We start from the raw sequence: 24112 nt of genomic DNA on the forward strand, positions 1-24112 counted from the left end.
AGTTTGTGGTTTCAGGTTTCTTGTCACATGACTGAATGTGCTTATGCCCAACTACATTTTTTGTTATAATTAATTGTTCGGAGGGCCAAACTTGACCTAGCATCGGACAATGGAATCTGAAAGTTTTACTCGCTATGCTATCAGTTTAATAGTTCTGCATTTGTTTATGTTACACTCGTTGTAATGCCGGTGTTTATGTCATGAGTTGGTATGTAGGCTACATTTAACTTCCTGCTCTTATATATTTTTAGGCTGAATCTCCATTTCAGTTTTGGTCTGACACTTCCCATGGTTTAGCGGTGGTCCTGACTGGTGACTTTTATTTATTTATTTATTTATTTATTTATTTATTTTCTGAATGTGTACTGTTTTCCATTGTTCCATATTCAGTCTGTTTTATGAATGTGAAATTAGAGCCAAATCCACCGCTGGTAATGTCGCGTTCTGCTTATCAGCATATTGAAATAACCCGACCAGAATATAATTATCCTTGTTCCTGATAATATCTCTTCGGTTATTGTGACACACTGCACAGTCACATTTATCAATCGCACAACTTACTTCCACCTCACATACATAAATGCCATTTTGTGAAACAACAATATAACATTAGAAAATTGCTATACAACAGTAGGACATCTTCTCACATAAAGTATTTTGAGAAAGACTTCTAGTCGACACGTTTGTCATTGAATTTAGCACTATTGAGTATTTAATGTGGATGACAAAGTTACCGGTATGTAGCACAATGTACCATACAGAACGCTGCAGTGTGTATGTTACAGATTCATGTTTTTGTTAAATGTGTATTCATGAACACCATTGTATATAATAATCAAAACAGGCATTTTTATTGTTTTAAGACTTCAGTATTTTAACTTGTTATTGTCGCCATTTTTGCTTTGAATTGATATTAAAAGCACCTGAATGCAGTTAGACATTGTGTTTTCATTGGTTTCCTTTTATTGTAGTTAATTCTGTTTGTAATTCATTGAAGTACAATACCAGTTACAGTTAATCATTTTGGGGGATTGATATAATCATGTTGAAAAATGACTTCGTTTACTTAGAATTCTTCTTCTAAATATTATCGTTTACTGCTGTGTACCACAATCCTGGTAAACTGGTCACTCAAAATAGATTGGTATCTGTTTAATTCCAATTTAGAATATATTCAATTTTTTTAAATAGAAATCAGACTTCTTTTACATTCCCTGAATAAGCTGTCAAAGCTATTTGTCATGATTCAAATAAGTGTGTCATTCCACATGTGATCAGCAAATACATACACATTTTTCCACAGGCCACCATCACTAAAAGTGCCAACATTACGTTAGGTAAGTACATTAAGTCCATCATACTGTAATCTCCAAACAACAGTTCCCTTGTTGAATTATTTTCAGGGATATAAGGTATTTTGAAATGTATTTGCTTACGATTGTAAATTGCCCTGGATAAGGTTGTCTGCTAAGAAATAATAATAATAATAATAATAATAATAATAATAATAATAATAATAATAATAATAATAATAATATTTTATGAACCCACAAGTGCATACATTATTGATTAAAACAGGTTTAAATAAATTGTAACAATCTGTGAATGGTGTTAAGCATTGCGACCATAGTTGTACAATTTAACATAGACATGGTTAAGAATGATTCTCAATCTCTTGCAATGCAATGGACATATTGTACACTAGGAGGCTGGATTTAGAAATACCTATACTCTACACCAGCTAATTTGTCAAACTTACCTCCACAACATAAAGTTTCCCAAGTGAAACATGGGTCATGAGTATAAGACTTAAGTAGGGTCCTATTACCTATAATAAAGGAAGTTAATGAATAGTGTTCAAGGCAAAATGGGTTCTATCTGTGTCGTGAAAATGTCCCACATTACCTTAGTGCCAGTTAGAGTTCTTAAAGTGATGACGGGACTTTAAAGTCTCTGTAACGGGGGAGGAGAGATCTGTGGTGACTATCTGGCGCATGCGTGGTACTGCAGGAAGGGGGCAGCAGCCTCGTAGATTCGCCTATCAGTCATGGCAGTGACACGGAGAGGTGGGGAAGAGGGTGTGTTGGCTTTCCCTCTCTCTGAGTGGCTGAGAGGCGGGCATTGGGGGATTGCTCGGCCCATAAGTACTGCGCTTGGTTATGCATTCGGGTGGCCGTGATTGGGAATACACAGAGACGCTGGCTGAGAAGGCAAGTGTAAACATAGACCAGGCAAGAACGCCAGTGGTTGGAGCGAGCGACCAAAACAGGCAAGCACGGCTGAGGAAGACAGCCAGCCTAGAGAAAGAAAATAATTTAGAAAATAAATTGTTACGTATCTGAGGGAACGTGTTTGAGTAAAAGGGGAAACTTTACCACCTCAGTGTATAGTGCATAACAGCGTAGGACGGAGATCCCGAGCAGACCGGCTTAGTGGCAGTGGGGGAACTGTTTAAGCAGCACCTTTATTTTGTAGTTTTATTACTGTGTTTTATTTTCCCTTTTCATTTCGCCTTTTGTTTTTTAATTATTATTTTGAACACCTATGAGTGTGCCAGCTTTTAACTGTTTAACTGACGACAGCGCCCTCTGCAGGCTAAAAGAAAAAACATCTAAAATAATAAAACTGGGCACCAGTGTGTTTTCAAATAAAACTTCTGTCTCCTGTGTGTGTCAGTGTATGCCCACCACCCTTCCACAGTCCCATTTACCAAAAGATGAAAACAAAATGTTGTCCTGTTCTCATGTATACTCAATAAAGGAGTTCTTTTTTTAATAATATAACTTTATTTAGCATTTTTCAGCTCGACAAAAAAGGTTGTTAATCTAACATGTTTTAAAAGCCTTGTACTTGAAGGAGTGAGAGAAAAGTCCATTCAATGGAGGTGTATGCAGAAAAAATCATCTTTCATTGCATTGCTTCTAATACAACATCAGCCCTTTATTAGAATCTGTCTATGTGAACGCCTTGTAAACGAATAGCCTATGTAAAAGAATAGCTTCTGTAAAAGCCATTGGGCATTGCATTTATAATTATTTTTGTGATTCATTTTAATGAGCATTTCACAGCTTGCGAGCTGGGTATGTAAGGATAGGACAGAGGAAGCAGAAGAGCAGTTAGTAGGACAGAGTGCCGCTGAAGGAACGGACGTAGGACAGAGGAGCGGGCGAAGCCCAGACTTAGTAGCGGGCCAATGGCCCGGGCTGGAAATTAGAATAGGAAGGTGGTTGCTGACTGAGGGTGGCGTAGCCATCACAAGCCCAGCTACCAAAAAACATATACAAGGTTTAATACTCGAAGAGCCGACCCTCGGGAGTGGAAATTGGTCCTGGTCACCAGGACACGAATGGAAGTACGAGGGAGTCTCCTTGGGAGAGTAGGGTACCCAGTATCTGAGGCTTCTGTAAAGGGGCACTCGTTAAACCCTGTGACTGGCCGAGACTGCGCTGCCTGGGACCTGAAGTAAAGAGAAAGCATGCAGGTTAGTATGGGACTTGAGCACTGGAAGTGTAAAGCAACCACGTCCCGAAGAGAGGGATGGATAGAACAGAGCCTCACTGGGTGAGGTAAGATAAGCGCATGAGCTGTGACAGGATAGAGTGTGGCCGGGGGTCTGCTCTGACTCATCGCGGTGAGAACCCCCCTATTAGAAGAAAGGCAGGTGGATGCCTGGACCTGAGGTCGGGGAAGTGAGATTCACTTGCCACCAAGAGGGAGTGATGCGAAAGACATGTGCGAAAAGGTGGTAGAGGGGAGGAGGAGGAGGAGGATGACAACGAAACACTATACTGTGGGAGTGCAGGTGATCAGGGCTTAAATAGTGAATTAGAGACTAATTAGACTCGACATTAGAGATCCCCAGCTGCACACCCCCTGAACTGCGCTATGCTATATTTATTTAATCCTTGGACTAACAGACAGACTGCAATTTACCTTTCTACCAAAACAGATACAGTATGTGCTCAAGCCACCAGCTTGTTTCATAAATGCCAACTTGACTATAAATTCCCTGAGTGTGTTAAAATCATATTTGATTTTCACTGGCTGCACAGCTATCCTACACAAACCTGATGCAACAGGGGGTGAGCCATACTCTCAGTTCTCTCAAAAGAAACACCTGCTCAGTAAGTAAAAATAAAGATTAAACCATCAACTGTGGTTTAAAGCCACAAGCTTAGGAAACACAAATATATTCTCCTGTTTCCTTTGCCAGTGTAGGAGGAGGAGAATGAAACACCTGCCAACATAAACTGTTAATCAAACTACAGTGCCTTGCAAAAGTATTCAGACCCCTGACCAATTCTCTCATATTACTGAATTTAAAATGGTACATTGAAATTTCGTTCTGTTTGATATTTTACTTTAAAACACTGAAACTCAAAATCAATTACTGTAAGGTGACTTTGGTTTTATGTTGGGAAATATTTTTAAGAAAAATAAAAAACTGAAATATCTTGCTTGCATAATATCCAAGTGTTTGGATATCCCAGTGAGCACAGTTGGATCAATAATCAGGAAGTGGAAGCTGCATCACACCACCCAGGTACTGCCAAGAAAAGGCTGTCCCTCAAAACTCAGCGCTCAAACAAGAAGGAGACTTCTGAGAGAAGCCATAGAGAGGCCAACAATCACTTTGAAGGAGCTACAGAGTTCAGTGGCTGTGAGTGGAGTAATGGTGCACCAGTCAACCAGATCAAGAGCTCTGCATAACACTGGCCTGTATGGGAGGGTGGCAAGAAAGAAGCTGTTACTCAAAAAATACCATCTGAAAGCATGTCTGGAGTTTGCCAGAAAGTATGAGAGTGACCCATCTGCGATGTGGGAAAAGGTTTTGTGGTCAGATGAGACCAAGATAGAGCTTTTTGGCCAAAGCGCTATGTGTGGCGCAAACCTAACACTGCCCATGCCTCAAGATACACGAACCCTACAGCGAAGTATGGTGGTGGCAGCATCATGCTGTGGGGATGCTTCTCATCAGCAGGACTGGGCATCTTGTTAAACTTGAAGGAAGAATGGATGGAGCAAAATACAGGGAAATACTGCAAGAGAACCTGATTCAGTCCGCTAAAAAACTGAAGCTTGGAAGGAAATTCACCTTTTAGCAGGACAATGATCCCAAGCACAAGGCCAAAGCAACATTGGAATGGCTCAAGAACAAAGAGGTGAATGTCCTACAGTGGCCCAGTCAAAGTCCTGATCTCAATCCTACTGAGAATCTGTGGCACTATTTGAAAATTGCGGTCCACAAGCGTTGTCCAACCAACCTGAACAACCTGGAGCAAATCTGCCAAGAAGAATGGGCCAAAATCACTCCGACACTGTGTGCAAAGCTGGTACATACTTACCCCAAAAGGCTTAAAGCTTTTATTGCAGCGAAAGGTGGCTCTACCAAATATTAATGTGTGGGGGTTGAATACTTATGCAAGCAAGATATTTCAGTTATATATTTTTTTTAAAAATATTTCCCAACATAAAACCAATGTCACCTTACAATAATTGATTTTGAGTTTCAGTGTTTTAAAATAAAATATCAAACAGAACGAAATTTCAATGTACCATTTGTAATTCAGTAATATGAGAGAATTAGTCATGGGTCTGAATACTTTTGCAAGGCACTGTATGTATATGTTCATTGTGTAGTAATACATAAACCATCACCAGCCAAATTAACCAGCACAACGGTATAGCGTGAACATGTTGGGCAGCAGTGTATGCTAACAGTTTACTGTGGGGCAACCGTGTTGGTAAAGTAGACCAGTGCCTGTGTTTTTTTGTTAATTAATGTATGTTAGTGCATAGGCATAACAAGTGTGTTTACAATATAAAAAATATTATTAGTGTAGTTTTGTTCTGAAAAACATCCTCAGTACTAAATAAAAACAGCCTGCTACTGTCCTGCTACATTGCCTTCTGTATGTTAAAACTACAAAGATACAGTTTCAAACCTTTTTGGGAGTGACAAATCTGACAGTATGTTGGTGCATGTGAAGCTGAGATATTATTATTTGTTTATTTAGCAGACGCCTTTATCCAAGGCGACTTACAGAGACTAGGGTGTGTGAACTATGCATCAGCTGCAGAGTCACTTACACTTAAGTCTCACCCGAAAGACGGAGCTCAAGGAGGTTAAGTGACATGCTCAGGGTCACACAATGAGTCTGTGGCTGAGGTGGGATTTGAACTTTTAACCACTGGACCACACAACCTCCTATTAAGTCACAGAAACTAAGCAGACCAATAGTTTTGGGCAACAACGTCATAGTGTAATATTACAGGGATGAAGGCATTAGCCTACAGTAGAAACTTAAAGTTACAAACCCCACAGATGTAGATCTGATGTTTGTATTATTTAAAAAATACCTCTTTGAGTTTCAGTACTGAAATAACAGCAGCAGGATTCAATACATGGTAAATACATGGTAGAAACAAACAAACAAACAAACAAACAAGAAAGAACCTGCCAACAAGGGCCTTCTATCAGTGTATGTCAGATTTACTGTCTGTCCATTGTGACTGAAACTGACTTACATTAGAGTCATGTGAGGGGTGCTCATTTGCATAAAGGTGTCTACTACATGCAAAGTATACAGAATTAAGTTTTCAGCATGGAGAATCCAGAATGAATTAATGATTTATTGATTGCAATTGCAGATGATTTAATGAACTGTGATGGGCGCTCAGGGCCCGAGTGAATGATAAATTTGTCTGGAGGCCTCGTCCGTGGGTGCTCAAGGGCTACCTGCGCGAGGCCGGCTGGAAAAACATGAACAGTTACATGCATCCCAGTGCCGCAGGTAGAAAGTGGCTATGAGCCACCTCCCCCTGGGACGAGGCACGCTGCGAGATGGTGGCTGGGGAGGAGGAGGCCAAAACAAAAGAAGCAACATGGGAGAATAACACACAGAGCTGTTATGCGCTTGCTGATGACACGTTGGTTAGGGGCAGATTCTCCTTGCAGAAAAGCAACCAAGTTTACAAGTCTTGCTTGGTGTGGAAAGGATGGCGTGTGGGTGACCAGGAAGAGACACACACAGTACTGGGGTATGAAAGTGCTGATGTGCACATTTTATTATAAAGTAAATGATTTCTACAAAACACTTTAACAAAACGGCACAGTGGCCAAACAAGCACACAAAACTCAGGTATGGGACATTAGGGCAGCAGTGCGGAGTAGTGGTTAGGGCTCTGGACTCTTGACCAGAGGGATAATGTGATATCTTGTAACAATTGTAAGTCGCCCTGGATAAGGGCGTCTGCTAAGAAATTAATAATAATAATAACAAAACGCAAAGCAGACACTAAAGAAAACAAGTATTGCACTGGTGTAAAGCCAGCACGCATAGCAATGAATTATTTCGTTCCACCTCTGAACACCCAAAGCTGCAGGTTTTTATACATGTTACTGGTTAGCAATAAATTAATCAATCTGGAGACAGTCACATTCTACATAAATTTAGCATGGATGGGGAATTTTAACCCCATCCATGCTGTAAAATAAAACAACGTGTTTGTAAGCACCAAACCACACATTTTAAATAACGATAATACAAAATACTACGAAATACACACAGGGGCGGGGTGTCCCATCACACTTGATTATATAAAACCAATTTACGTGTCATGCTTAAAAACCCATCACCCACTGGCCAACTCAAGTTTAACATCAAAAGTACCTTTTTGTTAAACCGGTACAGGGAAAGGTCTTTTTGCTTTCAGGGCCTGGGATAATGCGTCTGGCACATAGGTTCAGTGATTTTACAAACACCCATATTGCTAGGCCCAGTTGTATTCTTTAATGTAATATCTATAAAATGGACCAAATAAGAAAACATCTTATTATTCTAACTTAGCTGTTTTTGTGTAATGATTTGGTCACTTATCCATTTTTGCTCTTTTTTACTTCTGTGAAAAATCTTGAGTGCTGAACCTGGATGGACTAATACCTGAATACAGTGCTTCAGGGTTCTAGGCCATGCTGACTTCACAAATTGCTATTTCATCTTATGCAAACTTATCTTCAGTGACTCATTTGGGTGCTGTGTAACCACCAAGTGACCATGGCAGTATACTACTGGTAATAAACAGCTAAAACAATTAACATGTGTTCCTGACTTCAAATTGCATTCCCTAGTTCATCTCAATTTCTTCTAGCGTGCTGAATTTCATGAAGATTTGTAGTCATTGTAGTGGTTAAAACCATTCAATATTAACCCTGGGTACAACCATATTTACATAAAGTGTACAATACAGTATTTCATATTTTACATGCAATTTGACACAATCTATATATTTTAAAAGCACAACAATTTAGAGTACAAAACAAAACTCTGCTTTTGAAATGCATGACTGCTTCCCTGTCAATGTGTCAATTGAAGTGGCCAGTCTTGTCTTTTAATACCAATTAATCCTATGTCTGATCCTGGACAGGATAATGAAAGAAACAAGGCAGGTTATATGTGTTGGCTGTTTAATTTTCCCCCTCATGTAGTAATTCACCCAAACAGCATAACTGGGCATAAAGTTGAGGCCAGTAAATTAGTTGGTTTATGAAATCTGAACAGTAATTGCTTGTATACTATATAAACAATGTAAAATGTGATAAGACAGTATGTCAGAATTGCAACACAGTGTACAAATACAATGATCAGACAGACAGGGATTGTTGTGCACTGTAAGAGGAAATAGATGTTTGCTTTATTCAGCTGGAAGCAATGCAAAATCAGTTCCCACGTAAAAATAAAATGCAATATGTGTAGGCAATAGTAATGCAAAACAATACTATAGAATTTGACCTGGGAAAACATGGCAAACAAGCTTATTCAATATTTTGGTGACAACATATTTAAATGCTCTCAATGGAATACACTTTATTCCCATCTACAAATACAAACACAAATACAAAAAAAACAAGTGCATGCACATACAAAGGGTCCTCATAATCATGTAATAATCAGTAGCTGAAAGGTTACAAATATGTGTATAAAACAGAGAGTTTATCGTATAGCCAAATGCAATCCAAAACATCTCTAGGAGGCTAGCGGTGTATGATAAAAGTTTGGTGAAGACTGGTACAAAATCTTGTTAACGATGTGAGACTGACCATGCGAGACAGACAGACAGACAGACACGATCAGCCTCTATTTTTTAATGAGGATCCCTAAAAAACCCTGTCAATAGGGTGAGGGACCATCATGGCCAACCACAATGGCACTGATGCCTGCAAGTTTAAATTGCTGTGGAGGGACAATTCTTTAATGACTGCTGCCTCCAATTCTTTCAGGGACGTTGGTCAGTTATGGAAATCGGTTGCCAAGTCTGTTATCGAGAATGTCCCATACCTGAGTCATCACAACTGCTGGCTTCAGATCTCATTACAAAATCTCATAGCATGGCAAATTTTCAGGGAGGAAATACAATCATTTTAATAGCATGAAACTATAATGAAATTATTAATAGTCTTGCTGTTATTCTGCTATTAAGTTGTTTTCTGCAACTCTTTCAATAAGAGTATAATTACACCTACTTTTAATAGGAACAGCAGTAACCGTAGCGTATACAATCAATATGGTTAACAATTTATTTATTTATCTTCCACTAAATGGTCTCATGAGACCAAAAGTCTAAAAGATGCCTTAAGGCACACCTAGAGCGGTTACTTATGCAAACCAAGTAGTGCTGCAAAAAACAGAAGGCTGGTGTATGACGAGGGAAACCATATCTTTAGCTATGTAAATATGCAGTTAGGACCCCCACCCCCTATTAACTATTTGAAGATGTAAAACAAGTAAACATTAACAGTTCTCCAAGCATAGATGGAGCAATCCAAAATGCAAATGTTCCTTGTAAAAATATGTCACAATTCAAGAGAAACAACCAGTATTAGAAAATGAGAGAATACTCCAGGAATATTCCCTAACATTATATACCATAACATTAACATAGGCCATTTTACAATCCCATATACTGTATTACTGTATACTGTGTAAAAAAAAAAAAAAAAAAAAAAAAGGTTGTTCATCCAGATTTGTAAAACACTCAGTGATAAAACAGGTAGTAAGAATAAGATAAATAACATGCTTTGTAAAAAAATTCGACTAGAAGCCTTACTTCAGACTATTCCTTTAATGAGAAAAACAATACTTGGGAGAATGTTAAAAATAAAGTTTGGTTCACAAAAGGACCCTGGTTTATTACATGTGTGGGTGTCTCGTTTTTCATATTTCAATGATCGGCTTGTAGCAGTGATGTCACAATAGAGGTTTGATTTCAGAGCTATCCACTCAACGCTAATGTTTAATCCATAAAAAACAAAAAGAAATTGGTTAAATGGATAATTACACATGGGATACACAGAGAACATAATGGTTCTAATTGGCTAACTAACTAATAATCACACTGTCCTTTAGTGTTTATGCCTTTTTTTGTTACCAAACAATATGTGTATCCTCTCTTTGTCTATGATGTTACCCTTTGATCTTTCAATTGATATATTTATACTGTTAAACTAGAACCAAACATATATATTTAAAGTTATCGTAAGCACTTTCAATGTGTTTTGTTTTTCATATTGTAACATTAACATGAACTGAATTGCATTGAACTGGATTTGTAGCCAACGTCAACTAGTTAATAGGGAAGAGCAGTGTACTGAGGGTGATAGTAATGTGACAAATAATATACGTACTGTAGTGTGAGAAAAGAACAGTCTGAAGTAACAGCAGCTACACTTGACTGCTCCACTGACTTTAGGGACTGTTTGTTCTAATTCTGAGGCCCAGCTGCACAAGCTAAGATGAAGCTGTGTTAACCAAATGGAAAGAGAAAGCCACTTGGGGTCATTTTCTATTTAGGGGAAATACAGTTTAGTTTTAAATGTAATTACTGGATTCTGTGGCTCCAATTTTGAGTGATTACAATTGTCTCTAAATCTGTCTTTACCTGGACTTGTGCTTGCCTGGAGACTAACAGCCTTCTGTCTTCCATCCAAGTCATGTGGCAATGCAAGCTTTTAAATCTGTCAGTCCCAGTAGAGCAGATGGGCTAGTGTTGAAAAGTCTCATTGTCGCATGATCTGTTCAGTCCCACTTAGGATACCCCAGACATGATTTAAAACACCATTAAATAGTAAGGGAAATTTTAAAAAGGTTAAAATAACATTTGAAGCTACTTCCGCTTAAAGATGCACCATAAACACTGTTCACCCTTATAGAAAACCTTATACAAAGCATAATGTCAACTGTGGGTAATGTTAGATGCAGGCAATTGTCAGCTTACATTTTTATATGTATCTTGAGAACACAAAGTTATTCCACATACTGTAAATCAGTTCTGTTTATATTCTTTATACTTTTGGACACCAACTCTAATTTTCTTACCTAATGCCATCAAGGTCTTAAATATCACTTGTCTAATTTTAATGAAACTATCCATTGCTATTTTTTACTCTATACTATACATGTTTATTTACATCATGGTCATCAACTTTTCTGTTATACTGATAGCTCTAGAAGTGGCCTTTCTCTAGAAGTCTTTCTTTCATGAAAAAGAGAAGCCTGCTCTTCTCTGAGGACCACCTGGGCAGTCTTTATATAACTAATTTGCACACATCCTACTTCAGTTCAGTTTCTCTATGACTTTGTTTACCATTAAGTTTCCAATACGTTAAAAAAAAAAAAAAAAAAAAAAAACTAAAACAAAAACAGGCCTTCATGTGGTGTCTATCATCGGGTTCTTGAAGAGGACAAAGCCTAATGCGGTCTTAAAAGGTCAGTTACTATTGCTACTTCTGTAATGAAATCTGGATAGGAAAACAACCCACAGGTATGATAAGGTGCAGTCTTCAAGAGGAAACATTTTTGATTAATTCCACTAAAACAGGTTAGCAGTTTTTCCTCAAAGACAGTCTAGAAGCAAAACTGAGCACTATTAAATGGAAGGATAATTGTAATCTATGTGCTATGTTGCTAACATATTTTACATTCTATTTTTCAGCATGGAATTAACCTAATGTGTTAATTTGCTGATTGTATACCACCCACAGTTAATGTCACAGTGTACTTCCAATATGGAGACCAGGGCTTTAAGATGTATGAGACTGATTTAACAAAGATTACTGAAGAAAATATCATTCTTATTAGTTATTAAAAGGCCTTGTTAATGAAATCCCTGAAATAGTTTATTTTTAAGGTAATTAAGATTTTCAGAAGTTAAATAACAATAAACATTTCAAAATAATGAAATGTTTTTAGACTGCTGTTGATTTCTTTTGGCAGTATCGCCAATGGTCTACAAAGAGTGTACTGCAGCAAGGCAATGGTAGAAACACATAATGTAAAACAGTTTTTACACAATTGAGCCTATAATATATACAACAATGCACACTGAAACTTAAGGTACCTATAAGAGTATTGTTTGGGGCCATCTTATGTGATGTTAAAAAACACCTATGTGCAGAACTTTGAATGACCCTGGTTCATCACATGTAGATGGTTGTGAAATAAGTCCACATGTTCCATATTGTAAGAAATAAACACAGCTGTAGGAGGTTTTTATTTTTGTTTTTGTTATTGCCCACAATGTATGACCTTTTTTACACACAGGCGTTGAGAATGGAAAGAGGAAGTTTGATTTTAAGTCTTTTCAGATTTGAAGAAACTAGAGCTTAAAGAAGTCCCCCTTTGGGAAAGTACTGTACAGCGTAAGTCTGTGTGACAATTAAATACAATTACTGACTGTAACGGGGGGAGGTCTGTGCTGACTGTCTGGTGCATGCGTGGTTCGCAGAAAGAGGGCGGCAGCCTCGTAAGATCTGCCTGTCAGTCATGGCGATGACACGTAGAGGTGGGGAAGTGGGTGTGTTGGCTTTCCCTCTCTCTGAGTGGCTGAGAGGCGGGCCTTGGGGGATTGCTTGGCCCATAAGTACTGCACTTGGTTATGCATTCGGGTGGCTGTGATTGGGAATACACAGTGACGCTGGCAGAAGATGCCAGTGTAAACAAAGACCAGGCAAGCACGGCTGAGGGAGACAGCCTGCCTTAAAATAAACCAAGAAGTAAAATAAATAATTACGTACCCGAGGGGACATGTGTAGTTATACGGGGAACTCTGGCCACCCCAGTGTATAGAAAATAGCTGAGCGTTGGTCGGAGAACCATACTGACTGGCTTAGCGGCAGTGGGGCACTGCGTAATCAGCACTTTTGTTTTGTAGTTTTATTATTTTTGCGTTTTATTTTCCCTTTTTTGTTTCGACTTTGGTTTTCATTATTATTTTTGAGCACCTGTGAGTGCGCCTGCCAGTACCTGTATTGGTATTACTGAGGACCTGACTACCATTGTCGGTATTCAGGCCACAGACAACAGCACCCTCTGTGGGCTAAAGAAAATAATGCCAAAAGAAAATAATAAAACTGGGCACCAGTGTGGTGTTGCAAATAAAACTTTTGTCTCCCTTGTGTGTCAGTTAATCCCCCACCACCCTTCCACACGTGGTGTCAGGGTGGGATTCACTGGCACTGTCCACACAAAGTAGTGTAAAACCAGGGAGCAGAATGGATCCCCAGCAATTCACCACCTTAATGGATCTCCTGCGTGAAACCCTTACTGCGGTGGTGCAGGGGAGTGCAAGAGTTGCGGGGCCAGACCCATGGCTACAGCAGCCCACGAAAATGACGGCAGAGGATCCGCCAGAAGCATACCTGGAGGTATTTGAGGCTACAGCGATCTCTGCCGGGTGGGCCTGAGAGCAGTGGGCAGCTACCTCCTGCCACAGCTAACGAGGGAGGCGCAGGCAGTGGGGAGGACCCTGGATCCGGCGAGTACCCCACACTGAAAGATAGGCTGATGGAGGTAGTCGTAGTCAAGCAGTTCCTGCAGTGCTTGGCTCCAGGGCCATGCTTGTGGGTGCAACGGCAGGCATCTGCCACCCTGGTTGGGGCGATCCAACTGGCAGAGCAGTACCAGGCAGCAGAACCAACGCCCGCTAAGCTACCTGGAAACAGCGCTACTCCAGCATCACCCCCTCTACTGGCCCCAGGGAGGGAGGGGTAGCCAGGTCTTTGGACGGAGTGTGGCGGTGAGAGCTCCCGGCCCAAGAACTGGGGTAGACTGGGGTCACCCACGGGCTGCTGCGTTGTTGGACTGGGGTCTCGCCTGTCCACCCTACAGTGGAGCCTAAGCAAATAATGGGACAGATGCATATAAAATGTATTCACATACATCCCGAAATGTATGTGAATTAAACAATTGGCCAGCAGGTGACGCAAGTGCAATTGGGTTTGTGTCCTTGATTGCCAGTGCCTGTAGTTCTGGGACAGGACTACGAGCAGTTTCAAGATTTGTTGGCTGCTGTGATGGCCCCGGAGCCAGCGCTGGGGTCTGGCTTGGCTGCCTCCGCTCAGGAATCAGCTCCCATGGCTTCCAGCTCAGGACCGACTTGATCCCGAGCTGGAAGCCATGGGAGCTGATTTTTTAGCTCATTCCTGTGACTTCAGACTTGAGCAAGGGAGTGACGACATGCTGGGCAGGCTCTTTGACCAAGCAGCTGTGGCTAATGGTCGAGTGGTCGAGCCCAGACGCGCCGCCATGTACCCTCACTTTGAAATTAATCGAGATCTTTTGTACACGTTGAAAAATGACCCCAAGTGCGTCACCAGTTGCTCATTCCTCAGCCCTTTAGGGAGGATTTGCTGCAGCTTGCTCACGCTATTCCCCTGTCTGGTCATTTGGGAAGGGACAAGACCAAAGCGAGGCTCATGACACAGTTCTATTGGCTGGTGCTGGATGGTGACGTCAGGCATTTTTGCGCATGCTGTGGGGAATGTCAGAAAGCTAGCCCTAGAGCCGTCCCACAAGCTCCACTAGTGCCGACATCGGTCTTACTGGCGAAGTGTCATGATGGCTGGTGTTGTTGACGAATCTGTCACTAAAAAGCAAAAGACAGTGCAAGTACTGAATGCAGTGTGGGAAAAAATGGATTCAATCATATGCCCATGGTCAAGTCATCCAATTAGGATTAGGGTTATAATTAGGATTTCACTGACATTTCGCGGACCTGTTTAAACATATTAAATATACCTAATATTTCAGAGCACTATAAAAGCCTACAAATAGTGGTACTTGCTTCCTTACTAAAACAGAGTATAGTCATTTGTTAAAAGGCAAGCATGCAACATCTCCCAACAGTTGCTGCCGACATTCTCACACAGGAAGGCAAAGGAATAAAAAAAAGCCTATCTACAAAAGAAAGATACGTAGTTTGTGTCGCTTGCGTTGTGCGGTAGTTCACAAGTTTTCTTTTCTCCCCTCACCAACTGAGTGTGTCCCGATTTTTCATTCTTACTATCTGGTCACCCTAGGTCACACACACGCAGCTAAAGAAGGAAAAAAGTTCAACGGAGAGTACAGAAAAGGCAGGGTTACAAAAGGTAGCAAGATAGTGAGTGCAACAGCACCTGGCTCTTTTTTCAATGCAGAGGCAGAATTGAACAACCTGTCTCTGAATATAGACAACGCTTGCAGAAAACCACCACCACCTGTTTGTTGGGTTTGGTAGCAAATCATTCTAAGTTATGGGTCAGTCAGTGTATAATTACTTTTTTGTGCAGGTCATTTACAAATGCAAAATTGTGAAGATATCGTGGTCAAGTGTCTGACACAGAAAGTAGCTCAGGAGTAAAGTGAAATGAGAGGTTTTAATTGAGGCCTTTGGTGCAATAAAAAATGGTCAGACCATTTGGCACAAATCTTGTCAAAACCAAACCAAAAAAAAATATTAACAAAAAAACAAGGCTCTCAGCCTACAATAGCAGGACACTTAGGTATCCTTCTGATATTAATTTTTCAAAACAATAAACAATGTATATTCACAGAGTGCACTGCTACTCTTTCCCTCTCTGGTGTGAGGCCATCATAGGTATTTATACCTGTCTGTCCCAATGACTAACCCCTCCATTGGACTAGTCCAATAGTCCTTACAGCAGAACTGAGACCCGGGTAACAAGCGTCTGGCTACCGCCACAAGTCATAAAGTGTGCTGTTGCTGACCCCAAAGTGTTGAATACTTCATAAACTGCTTAGAAGTGGCAATAACCAAGCCTTTAATCACTTTCTCTTCTCTCATTAGTACAGCAGCATACTCACAATTCCTTTTGCTGTTGATCTTTTAGTTTTCTCCCTTTGTTCTCAGGTGAAGTTATTTTGTCCATAACAATATTACTTCCTGTCCCACCTGTAATAGGACTCCTTAAATCTATATGTGAGGCTCCAGAGGGTGGAGTCCTAATCATTGCTACACAGGAATTAGATTGATAGTGTGGTGGCAGGATACATTGGCATGGAGTCAAAATGGAAATACAGGCTGGCAAACTTGTGAAAATATTGTAATTTTGACATTCTGATTACATGCTGCATCCAAAATACATTATATTAATACAGTCTATTGTATTACCAGATTGAGCTTTTACAAGATCATACAAAGAGATTTAGACAAGATTCAAGCTTGGGCTGACACATGGCAGATGACATTTAACCCTCTCGGACCTTTAACTAGCTGCCTGGAGGAAGGTTGATCCGTCTAGTCACAGATTCCCAGAGATTTAATTTCCCCTACTAACCTGGTTAGGGGGTTTTGATTTTCCTCTCCTGAGTGCTAACGGATCATGCTGGCACCAAAGTGAGCAACCATAGGTGGTCCGAATGGCCTTTTCTCTGTCTTGTATTTCTCATGTTCTTATATTCCAGTAAATGTAATTAAACCTCTAATTTGAACCTGCCTAGCAATCAACTGCTTTAGTGATCTTTCACTAATTTTTGTATGAAACAAACATTTACACATGAACTTTGCACTGGGCAGCATACATTTCAGGTATGAATGCTTTTATTACCTTTGCTAGGAACAAATCATTTTAAGACAATATAAAGATTACATTTATAAGGTTTTCAGTAAAAACAAGTTACTTACGGTTGGTGAATGAAATTAAATCTGTTCATATCACTGCCTTTTAGGTTCTAAAAAAAAAAAAAGAAAAAAATAGCAGATAACAAATACACAAACAGATTTCATACAAACTCAAAAACTAAGTGTAGTATACCAGACAAACAACTGTCAATGTAGTATTGTTGGGAAAAAAAAACAAAACAGGAAATGCAAGTGTAGCAGATTTCCTGTGAAACAAAGCACAGAAATTGTGAACTTTTTGTAACCAAGTGTAGCACCCCAGATACCATGTTTTGCTGCAACATTTTCTCGAAACGGAACACTTTGAAGGCCAGTTAATGTGTAAGAAATTATTTTGTTTTAACTGCAACCGCTTTAAGCAAGACAGGAGATCAAGAAAATCTCCTATTCACAGTGATTTTGTCAAATTAATTTCCTAATAATGCTTGTATTGTTTGTTTTGACAAAATCTATATTGCATAAAAAATCTTTTAAAATACAGTTCAATGTTTCTACAATGTGACTATGTGACGTTGGTTGTTTTGCAATAGCCTTTTATACATAACTAAAATAAAACTGTTATAGGCATAGGTACAGTACATCAAGTTTTATGCCATATATGAGAAATGACCTTTCAGAACTTCACTCCACATTGCACATCTTAGGAAGCTTTTTGGTCATTATAGAACACAAGATTCCAGGCAGCAACCACTATGTACTCTATCATAGAATTGTGGTCCTCTCATGTTAAAGAGCATTGGTGCAGATATGAAATATGTTACAAAACTAAAAATAACAAGCAACCCAGGAGGTTCATTTAAGGACCCAAAAGTGTGCAAAGTGAAACAGGATAAAGGTCCATGAAGGCAAATGCCAAAATCCTGAGAGAGTGCCAAACTAGAGAGTTAATACTAAAGTGGGGATTGAGCAGGTTAAGGGAGGTTAACAGACGTCCATAACAATGCAGGTAGAGGGGAAGTGGCAGGAACAGCTTCCATGACCTGCAGGGCCCTGGTCAATCTAGGATGGTGGGATTGTAGCCAAAAGAAAATGTTAAGAAAGGGAGCAGTATTAAATTATTTCAAAATAAATGCTCCATTTCCACTCTGCTTAATAATCTCATAACATAATAAATAGTACTCCCAAACTCAATGCGAGGACTAATCAAACGAATACTGGCGAATAATTCTGTCTGGTCTTTCTTTAGAGAAAGAATCCCACAAAATCTTCTTCCAGAGGTCTACAGGTGACAGTTTCACTTTCCTGCTTTCCTGTACTTTGTCTTGGTAAACAAGCAAAAAACACAGTCATCCGCTCTCTGATTGATTCCTACACTGTGGTTAGCTTGGCAGAAGCCGGCTTCGTGGTGCACAGCAACATGCTAAAAGCTGTATCATGTCTCTGCTTTGTCTAGGAGGAAAAGCATTGTTTGGTACTATTCATTTTATTTTTTTTGTATGTGTTTAACTTTTTTTTTTTTTGTCAATAAGGAAAGCTTCTCTCAGACATCATTGTTAGCCGGGTATTGAAAACGGGACATGTTGAAAGTGTGACAGAAACTGGTGAAAGGACCTTGTGCACATTTAGAGAAGTTTCAAAGTTGCATTGCAAAGTTGTGTTGAAAAAAATAATAATATTAATCTTATTGATGTACAAAAGGCACTTGAATGACCTAGCCTGGGTTACACATGTCTATGGCAGGCCACTAGAACAGAACCTCAGCTCTTGAACTCATTTTAGAGCACCTATATCAAAAAGTAAAAAACTAAAATCTGAGTTTGTTTGCAATAAGAACCACTCAGAATGATTGCAAACACTGTGAAAGGTATATTCTTTTATATCTTACTTTGACAATCAAGAGTGCCCTAAAAAACTGAATACAGTTCTATAGCACCACCTACAGGATTTTTTTAATGTTTTAAATTTGTGTTTAATTATTTTTGTAGCACAGCATGCCAATATGTCAACCTCCAACAAATTATACTCTTATAAAAGTAGTAATATTGAAAACATTTCTGTGATCTCCGATTTAGTGGAAAACTGACCTTGTACTGAAAACATCAAGGTTCTTGATTCAATGCTTTTTTGTTTGCTTGTTTTACTAATAACAGGAAAATCATCTAAACACGCTCTTAAACAAGTATGTTCATAACATCCTCCATAAGGGCTGCAAATACAAGATTAGAGCCATTAACATGCACATGTTCTTCATATATTGAGACACTCAATAATGTGTGGTGCAAATTATGCTTATAAATTATACAATGTTAGGTAGTGGAAAAGACTTGCAAAAGCGACCAGGCAAAAAATCAGATGGCCATGAGAGTACTCTCTTTTAACAAAAGAAAGCAAAACATATGATTTTTAAACAAATAACAGTAGGGTTTCAGTTATATCTGCTATGAACTGAGAACAAAAGCAATCTGCAGCCTTTAATATCCACCTGCCTTGCAGGTGAATCAACTTGAATTTCTAACTACATACAAAAGCTGTTCTCCAGATAAAGCAACAATTATAAATCAACCTGTCATGTTAAGTATTTGTCTAAATTCCAGTAGATATTTTCCTGTGTACATCATGTGCATGAGACATATGGCACAATTCTAAAGTTAAAAAACAAACAGATCTATTTATGTTTAATAGTAGTACCTGAGTACAATAATATGTCACGTGTCTGGTGTCGTACTATAAGAGACATCATTTCCCACTGTTTGAGCAACCAGAAACTCTCAGACACCAGAGCAAGTTACAACACAATTGGTCTAAGTATCAGTGAACTGATGTAGACTCCTCCTCCTTACCCCGGTCACTGTGAATACTGTTTGTATCAGCAGCTAGTGATAATAGGAACTGTCCCCAATAGGCCAGTAAATGCACCAGGTCTGTGTTCCAGGGCACTTTCACAGTACGGGCCTGTCAATAAAAGTTAACTGCTAGATACCACGGCAACAGCATGATTACACAAATAAAGCCAAAGGGTCATATTTACTTAGCTTTATCCCATGAGTTGTTTAAAGAGTGTTTATTCAAAGTCTGTTTTTATTAACAAAATACAGTTTGAACTGTATTACACTTGATTCCTCTTAACAAAGCTGATAACAGTTTAAATGAACATAAGACTAAAACTTTACGAAAAGGGGCCAGTGACTTCTATGTAAAGTATCTACTGTAGACTAAACATATGATTCCTGATGGGTATTTGCCAAGGTGTGATTTTTAACAGCACTGAAAACAATATATATATATATATATATATATATATATATATATATATATATATATATATATACTGTATATATATAGTCGAAATAATTAGGTTTTAGAAATGAAAAGTTTAATATATGAGAAATGTTTTGCATTGTTTATAAAGAAACATTTAAAAAATATGGAAGTCTGTTCACCCACAAAAAGTAATGAGCCAGGGCCACACTTTTTTGGTAATAAGTAGTCTAAGAAGGAGGACTTTTCATTGCTTTTACTATATATTACCTAACCATAAACAAAAATAAAACATATATATTAAAATCTTGATAAAACTAACAATAAATAAAAACATAAATAAATAAATACATAAATAAATAAAGCTTGACAAAAATATTTCATATACAAGGTGGCTTAAAGGTTATTCGAGCAGCTCACAGATCTACAAGGGGAGATGTGTACAGTACTCTGCAGGAAACCATGGAGAAAAGAAGGCTATAGCTATAATATATACCGACTGTGCCTCCTTGTGTTATTTGCCTGTTTTATGGTGCTATTCAATCAGAGTTCAGACAAAGGTAGAGGCATCATGAACATACCTGAAACATGTGTTCAAATCTATGACAATGCCCACTATGAACCCAAGTGCAAAATATATCTTCCTCTGTCCCATAGTCTACAATTGCTACCTACCAAGTTATTCCTAAGTGACTGGTCATTACATTACTGTTGCTAAACAGTCAAAAATAGAAACTATGCCAACATGCATACATATTTAATTGACTTTTTTATGAGCATATAAAACAACTCAATAATGGTAATGTTGCGGGGGTGTGTGTGTGTTACAGACATACTTGTTGCACTTTGCTATGCTTTAACTATGGAAAAATATGCTTTATTTATAACAGAACTTCAGTAGAATAAATGCTAGTAACTTTACAGTGGAATGCAGCCAGAAGTCCAAAAGTATCAAGGGTTAGTTATATTGATTGCAGTTAACAAAATAATTCAATAAATCTTATCTGTTGTGAACTTTCAATTCATGACAAAGGAATGCTCAGTTTTGAAAGAAACACTTGTTACAGCAAACATGTATATACTGTACATACATATATATATATATATATATATATATATATATATATATATATATATATATATATACATACACACAGTCACCTCCAAAATTATTGGCACCCTTGATAAAGATGAGCAAAAAAGACTGTATAAAATAAATAATACCAGTACTGAGCTATATTGTAATTTTCCAACATGTGGAATATATTTGACTTTATTATTGATTTAATGGAATCAACCAAAATTACACATTTCTCAAATTATAAATTTATTTCCAAAAGAAAATGAAGTGCCACAATTATTGGCACCGTTGTTTTCAGTACTTTGTGCACCCTCCCCTTGCAAGGAGTCTTTTTCTATAATGTTTAATGAGATTGGAGAACACATTGGGAGGGATCTTAGACCATTCCTCCATACAGAATCTTTCCAGATCCTTGCTATCCTTCGGTCTACGCTTATGGACTGCCATCTTCAATTGAAATCACAGGTTTTCAATGGGGTTCAAGTCCGGAGACTGAGATGGCCATTGCAAAATGTTGATATTATATATATATATATATATATATATATATATATATATATATATATATATATATATATATATATATATATATATATATGGCAATACACTAGGTGAAATAAATCTCTGTTTGCAAGCCATGCTTTTGGACAGTGATGCAATTCTTTGGTCATTTCACCCACAGGGTGAAATTTTCCCATCTCTTTCAACAGCTTATTTCCTGTCAGTCAACCAGTTTTTTTAGTTACATGCAATGACCCAGAAGACACTACTGTGGTGAAATGACAGAGGAAGTGTGAGTGTAACAGATATCCATGCATGGAAACCTTTCTTTAACCTAATGAAGTACCAGATATCATTTTTAAAATTCAAAATAAGTATTTCTTTAAAAAGTATACATTTGCACATTTGAGACTGAAATAGGTAATGGAAGTCCTGAACAGGTAATACCATTGTTTTTAATGTTTTACCATACCTCTCTGGGGTTTACAATGCTTTCACTATGGTAGACTTTTATAAGGGTGTTGTGTGTTTTATCTGCAGTCTATGCAATATGCAACCTTTATACCTTAGAAAAAAAATCATATATATACACACACACACACACATATATATATATATATATATATATATATATATATATATATATATATATATAAAAAAAATAACTATTGAAAAGCTATGACCAACCTTCAAAATGTTCCTGACAGCATACTATATTCATAGCCCTCATGGCAAATGATGTTGAGTTAATGCTGTCTGGCTGGTGACACTCTAGCGACAGTGTTCTGGCAGGTGTAAATACTGACTTTTCTCTTTGACCACGAAGATGCATTCTATTAGAAAAAGGAAGTTGGCCAATCACATCTAGTAAATGCAAATGAAGGGACGTGAAGGATAGTGACAGGAAATGAGACAGAGGAAGTGCCCATCTTGCCATCTTCTCACTCATTGTTGACAGGGGGACATTTCATTTTATAACAGATCTTTTCGTAGATAGGAACTCGATTTGACTTTTGAAAGGTGGGCTGAGAGCCCATTATTCAGCATACACGTTGATTACAGAGGTGTATGTAAGGTTCCACTCTAAGGTAACACTTTACATTGTGTCTCTAATTACTGTGCATTTACATAGTAGTTACTATGCATAATAACATTGCAATTATGTGCAAGTACACATGGATTTAATGAGTAACTATTATGTAAATTCACAGTAATTAGAGACGCTTATTGTAAAGTGTTACTCAATCTAATTTACATCTGTTGAGATTTAAGGGTAGATGTAATAAAGTATTGCGCCTGTCGCAATAGTCGCAAACCAGTCGGAAGTCTAGGGTGAAATGTACTAAACAAGCGCAATGCTGTTAGCGACTTTTTAGGGAATACTTTGCAGCGGCAGTTTTTCTTTGTGGTTCAACCTTAGATGAATATGTAATTATGGGTGTTCTTGCATAAATTTGCAAGACCATTTACATCACATATTAAAAAAAATGTTTGGTTAGAATATATCGCCATAAATGATCCTGGATTTACATAATAATAATAATAATAATAATAATAATAATAATAATAATAATAATAATTATTATTATTATTATTATTATTATTAATAATAATAAAATTATTGAAATCAATAGTAGTTTATTAGTTATTATAACTTTATAAAAAACAACACATTAAAATGGTGCAAGAAACCTTGGTTCATGACATTTGAATGACATTTATTATACCTGGAAAGCCACTCATCCACCTATGATGAAACTTGATATTGACATTATTTAGCAAATGTTATTAAAGAGTATTCGATTCTGGGGTCATATGGGGATGTCTGTCCACACAGTTGTCCATCTGTTAGTCACATTTTTACATGAATCTTAAAAGGAGTTATTCCACATACTGTAAATCAGTTATTTTAATTTAATTTATAATAGCACCTCATTTGCTTACTTAATGCCATTTCTTAAATACAATTTATGTAATTTTCAGTAAGCTATTCATTTAAACGCAATACTATTCTGTAAATATGGTTGATATACAGCTATGGCCAAAAGTTTTGCATCACCCTATGTAATTAACTATATTTGCTTCAAACCTGCTGAATTATGTTCCATTAACATGAAATACATACCGCTTTGTAGTTTTCCATATACTTAACTGCTAAATTAACATCTGACAAAAACTGAAAAATGTGATATTTCAAAATCTAACATGAAATACTGTACTACTATTATGACTTCTGGTAGACTTTTTGCTGTTCATTTTGTAGTTTTTTTTTTTATTACATGATGTTAAATAAAATATCAAAATGATGTTCATTTAGTTTTTTTTAAAATTTAATTATTATGTCTCAATCCTAAAATTCTTGGTAATGCAACACTT

General features: G+C 37.9%; 1 protein-coding gene across 2 annotated transcripts in view; it reads right to left on the minus strand.

The window, feature by feature from the left end:
- LOC117415166 (B-cell linker protein-like) overlaps nt 1–24112 on the minus strand; it is a 76844-nt gene that overhangs the window by 41236 nt on the left and 11496 nt on the right. For both annotated transcript variants that reach the window (XM_059026515.1, XM_059026516.1), the window contains exon 3: nt 16960–17006. In XM_059026515.1, coding sequence (XP_058882498.1) covers nt 16960–17006 — 47 coding nt within the window. The remainder of the gene's footprint in view (nt 1–16959; nt 17007–24112) is intronic.

Source organism: Acipenser ruthenus, chromosome 7, assembly GCF_902713425.1.
Source record: "Acipenser ruthenus chromosome 7, fAciRut3.2 maternal haplotype, whole genome shotgun sequence".
Classification (NCBI taxonomy): Eukaryota; Metazoa; Chordata; class Actinopteri; order Acipenseriformes; family Acipenseridae; genus Acipenser; species Acipenser ruthenus.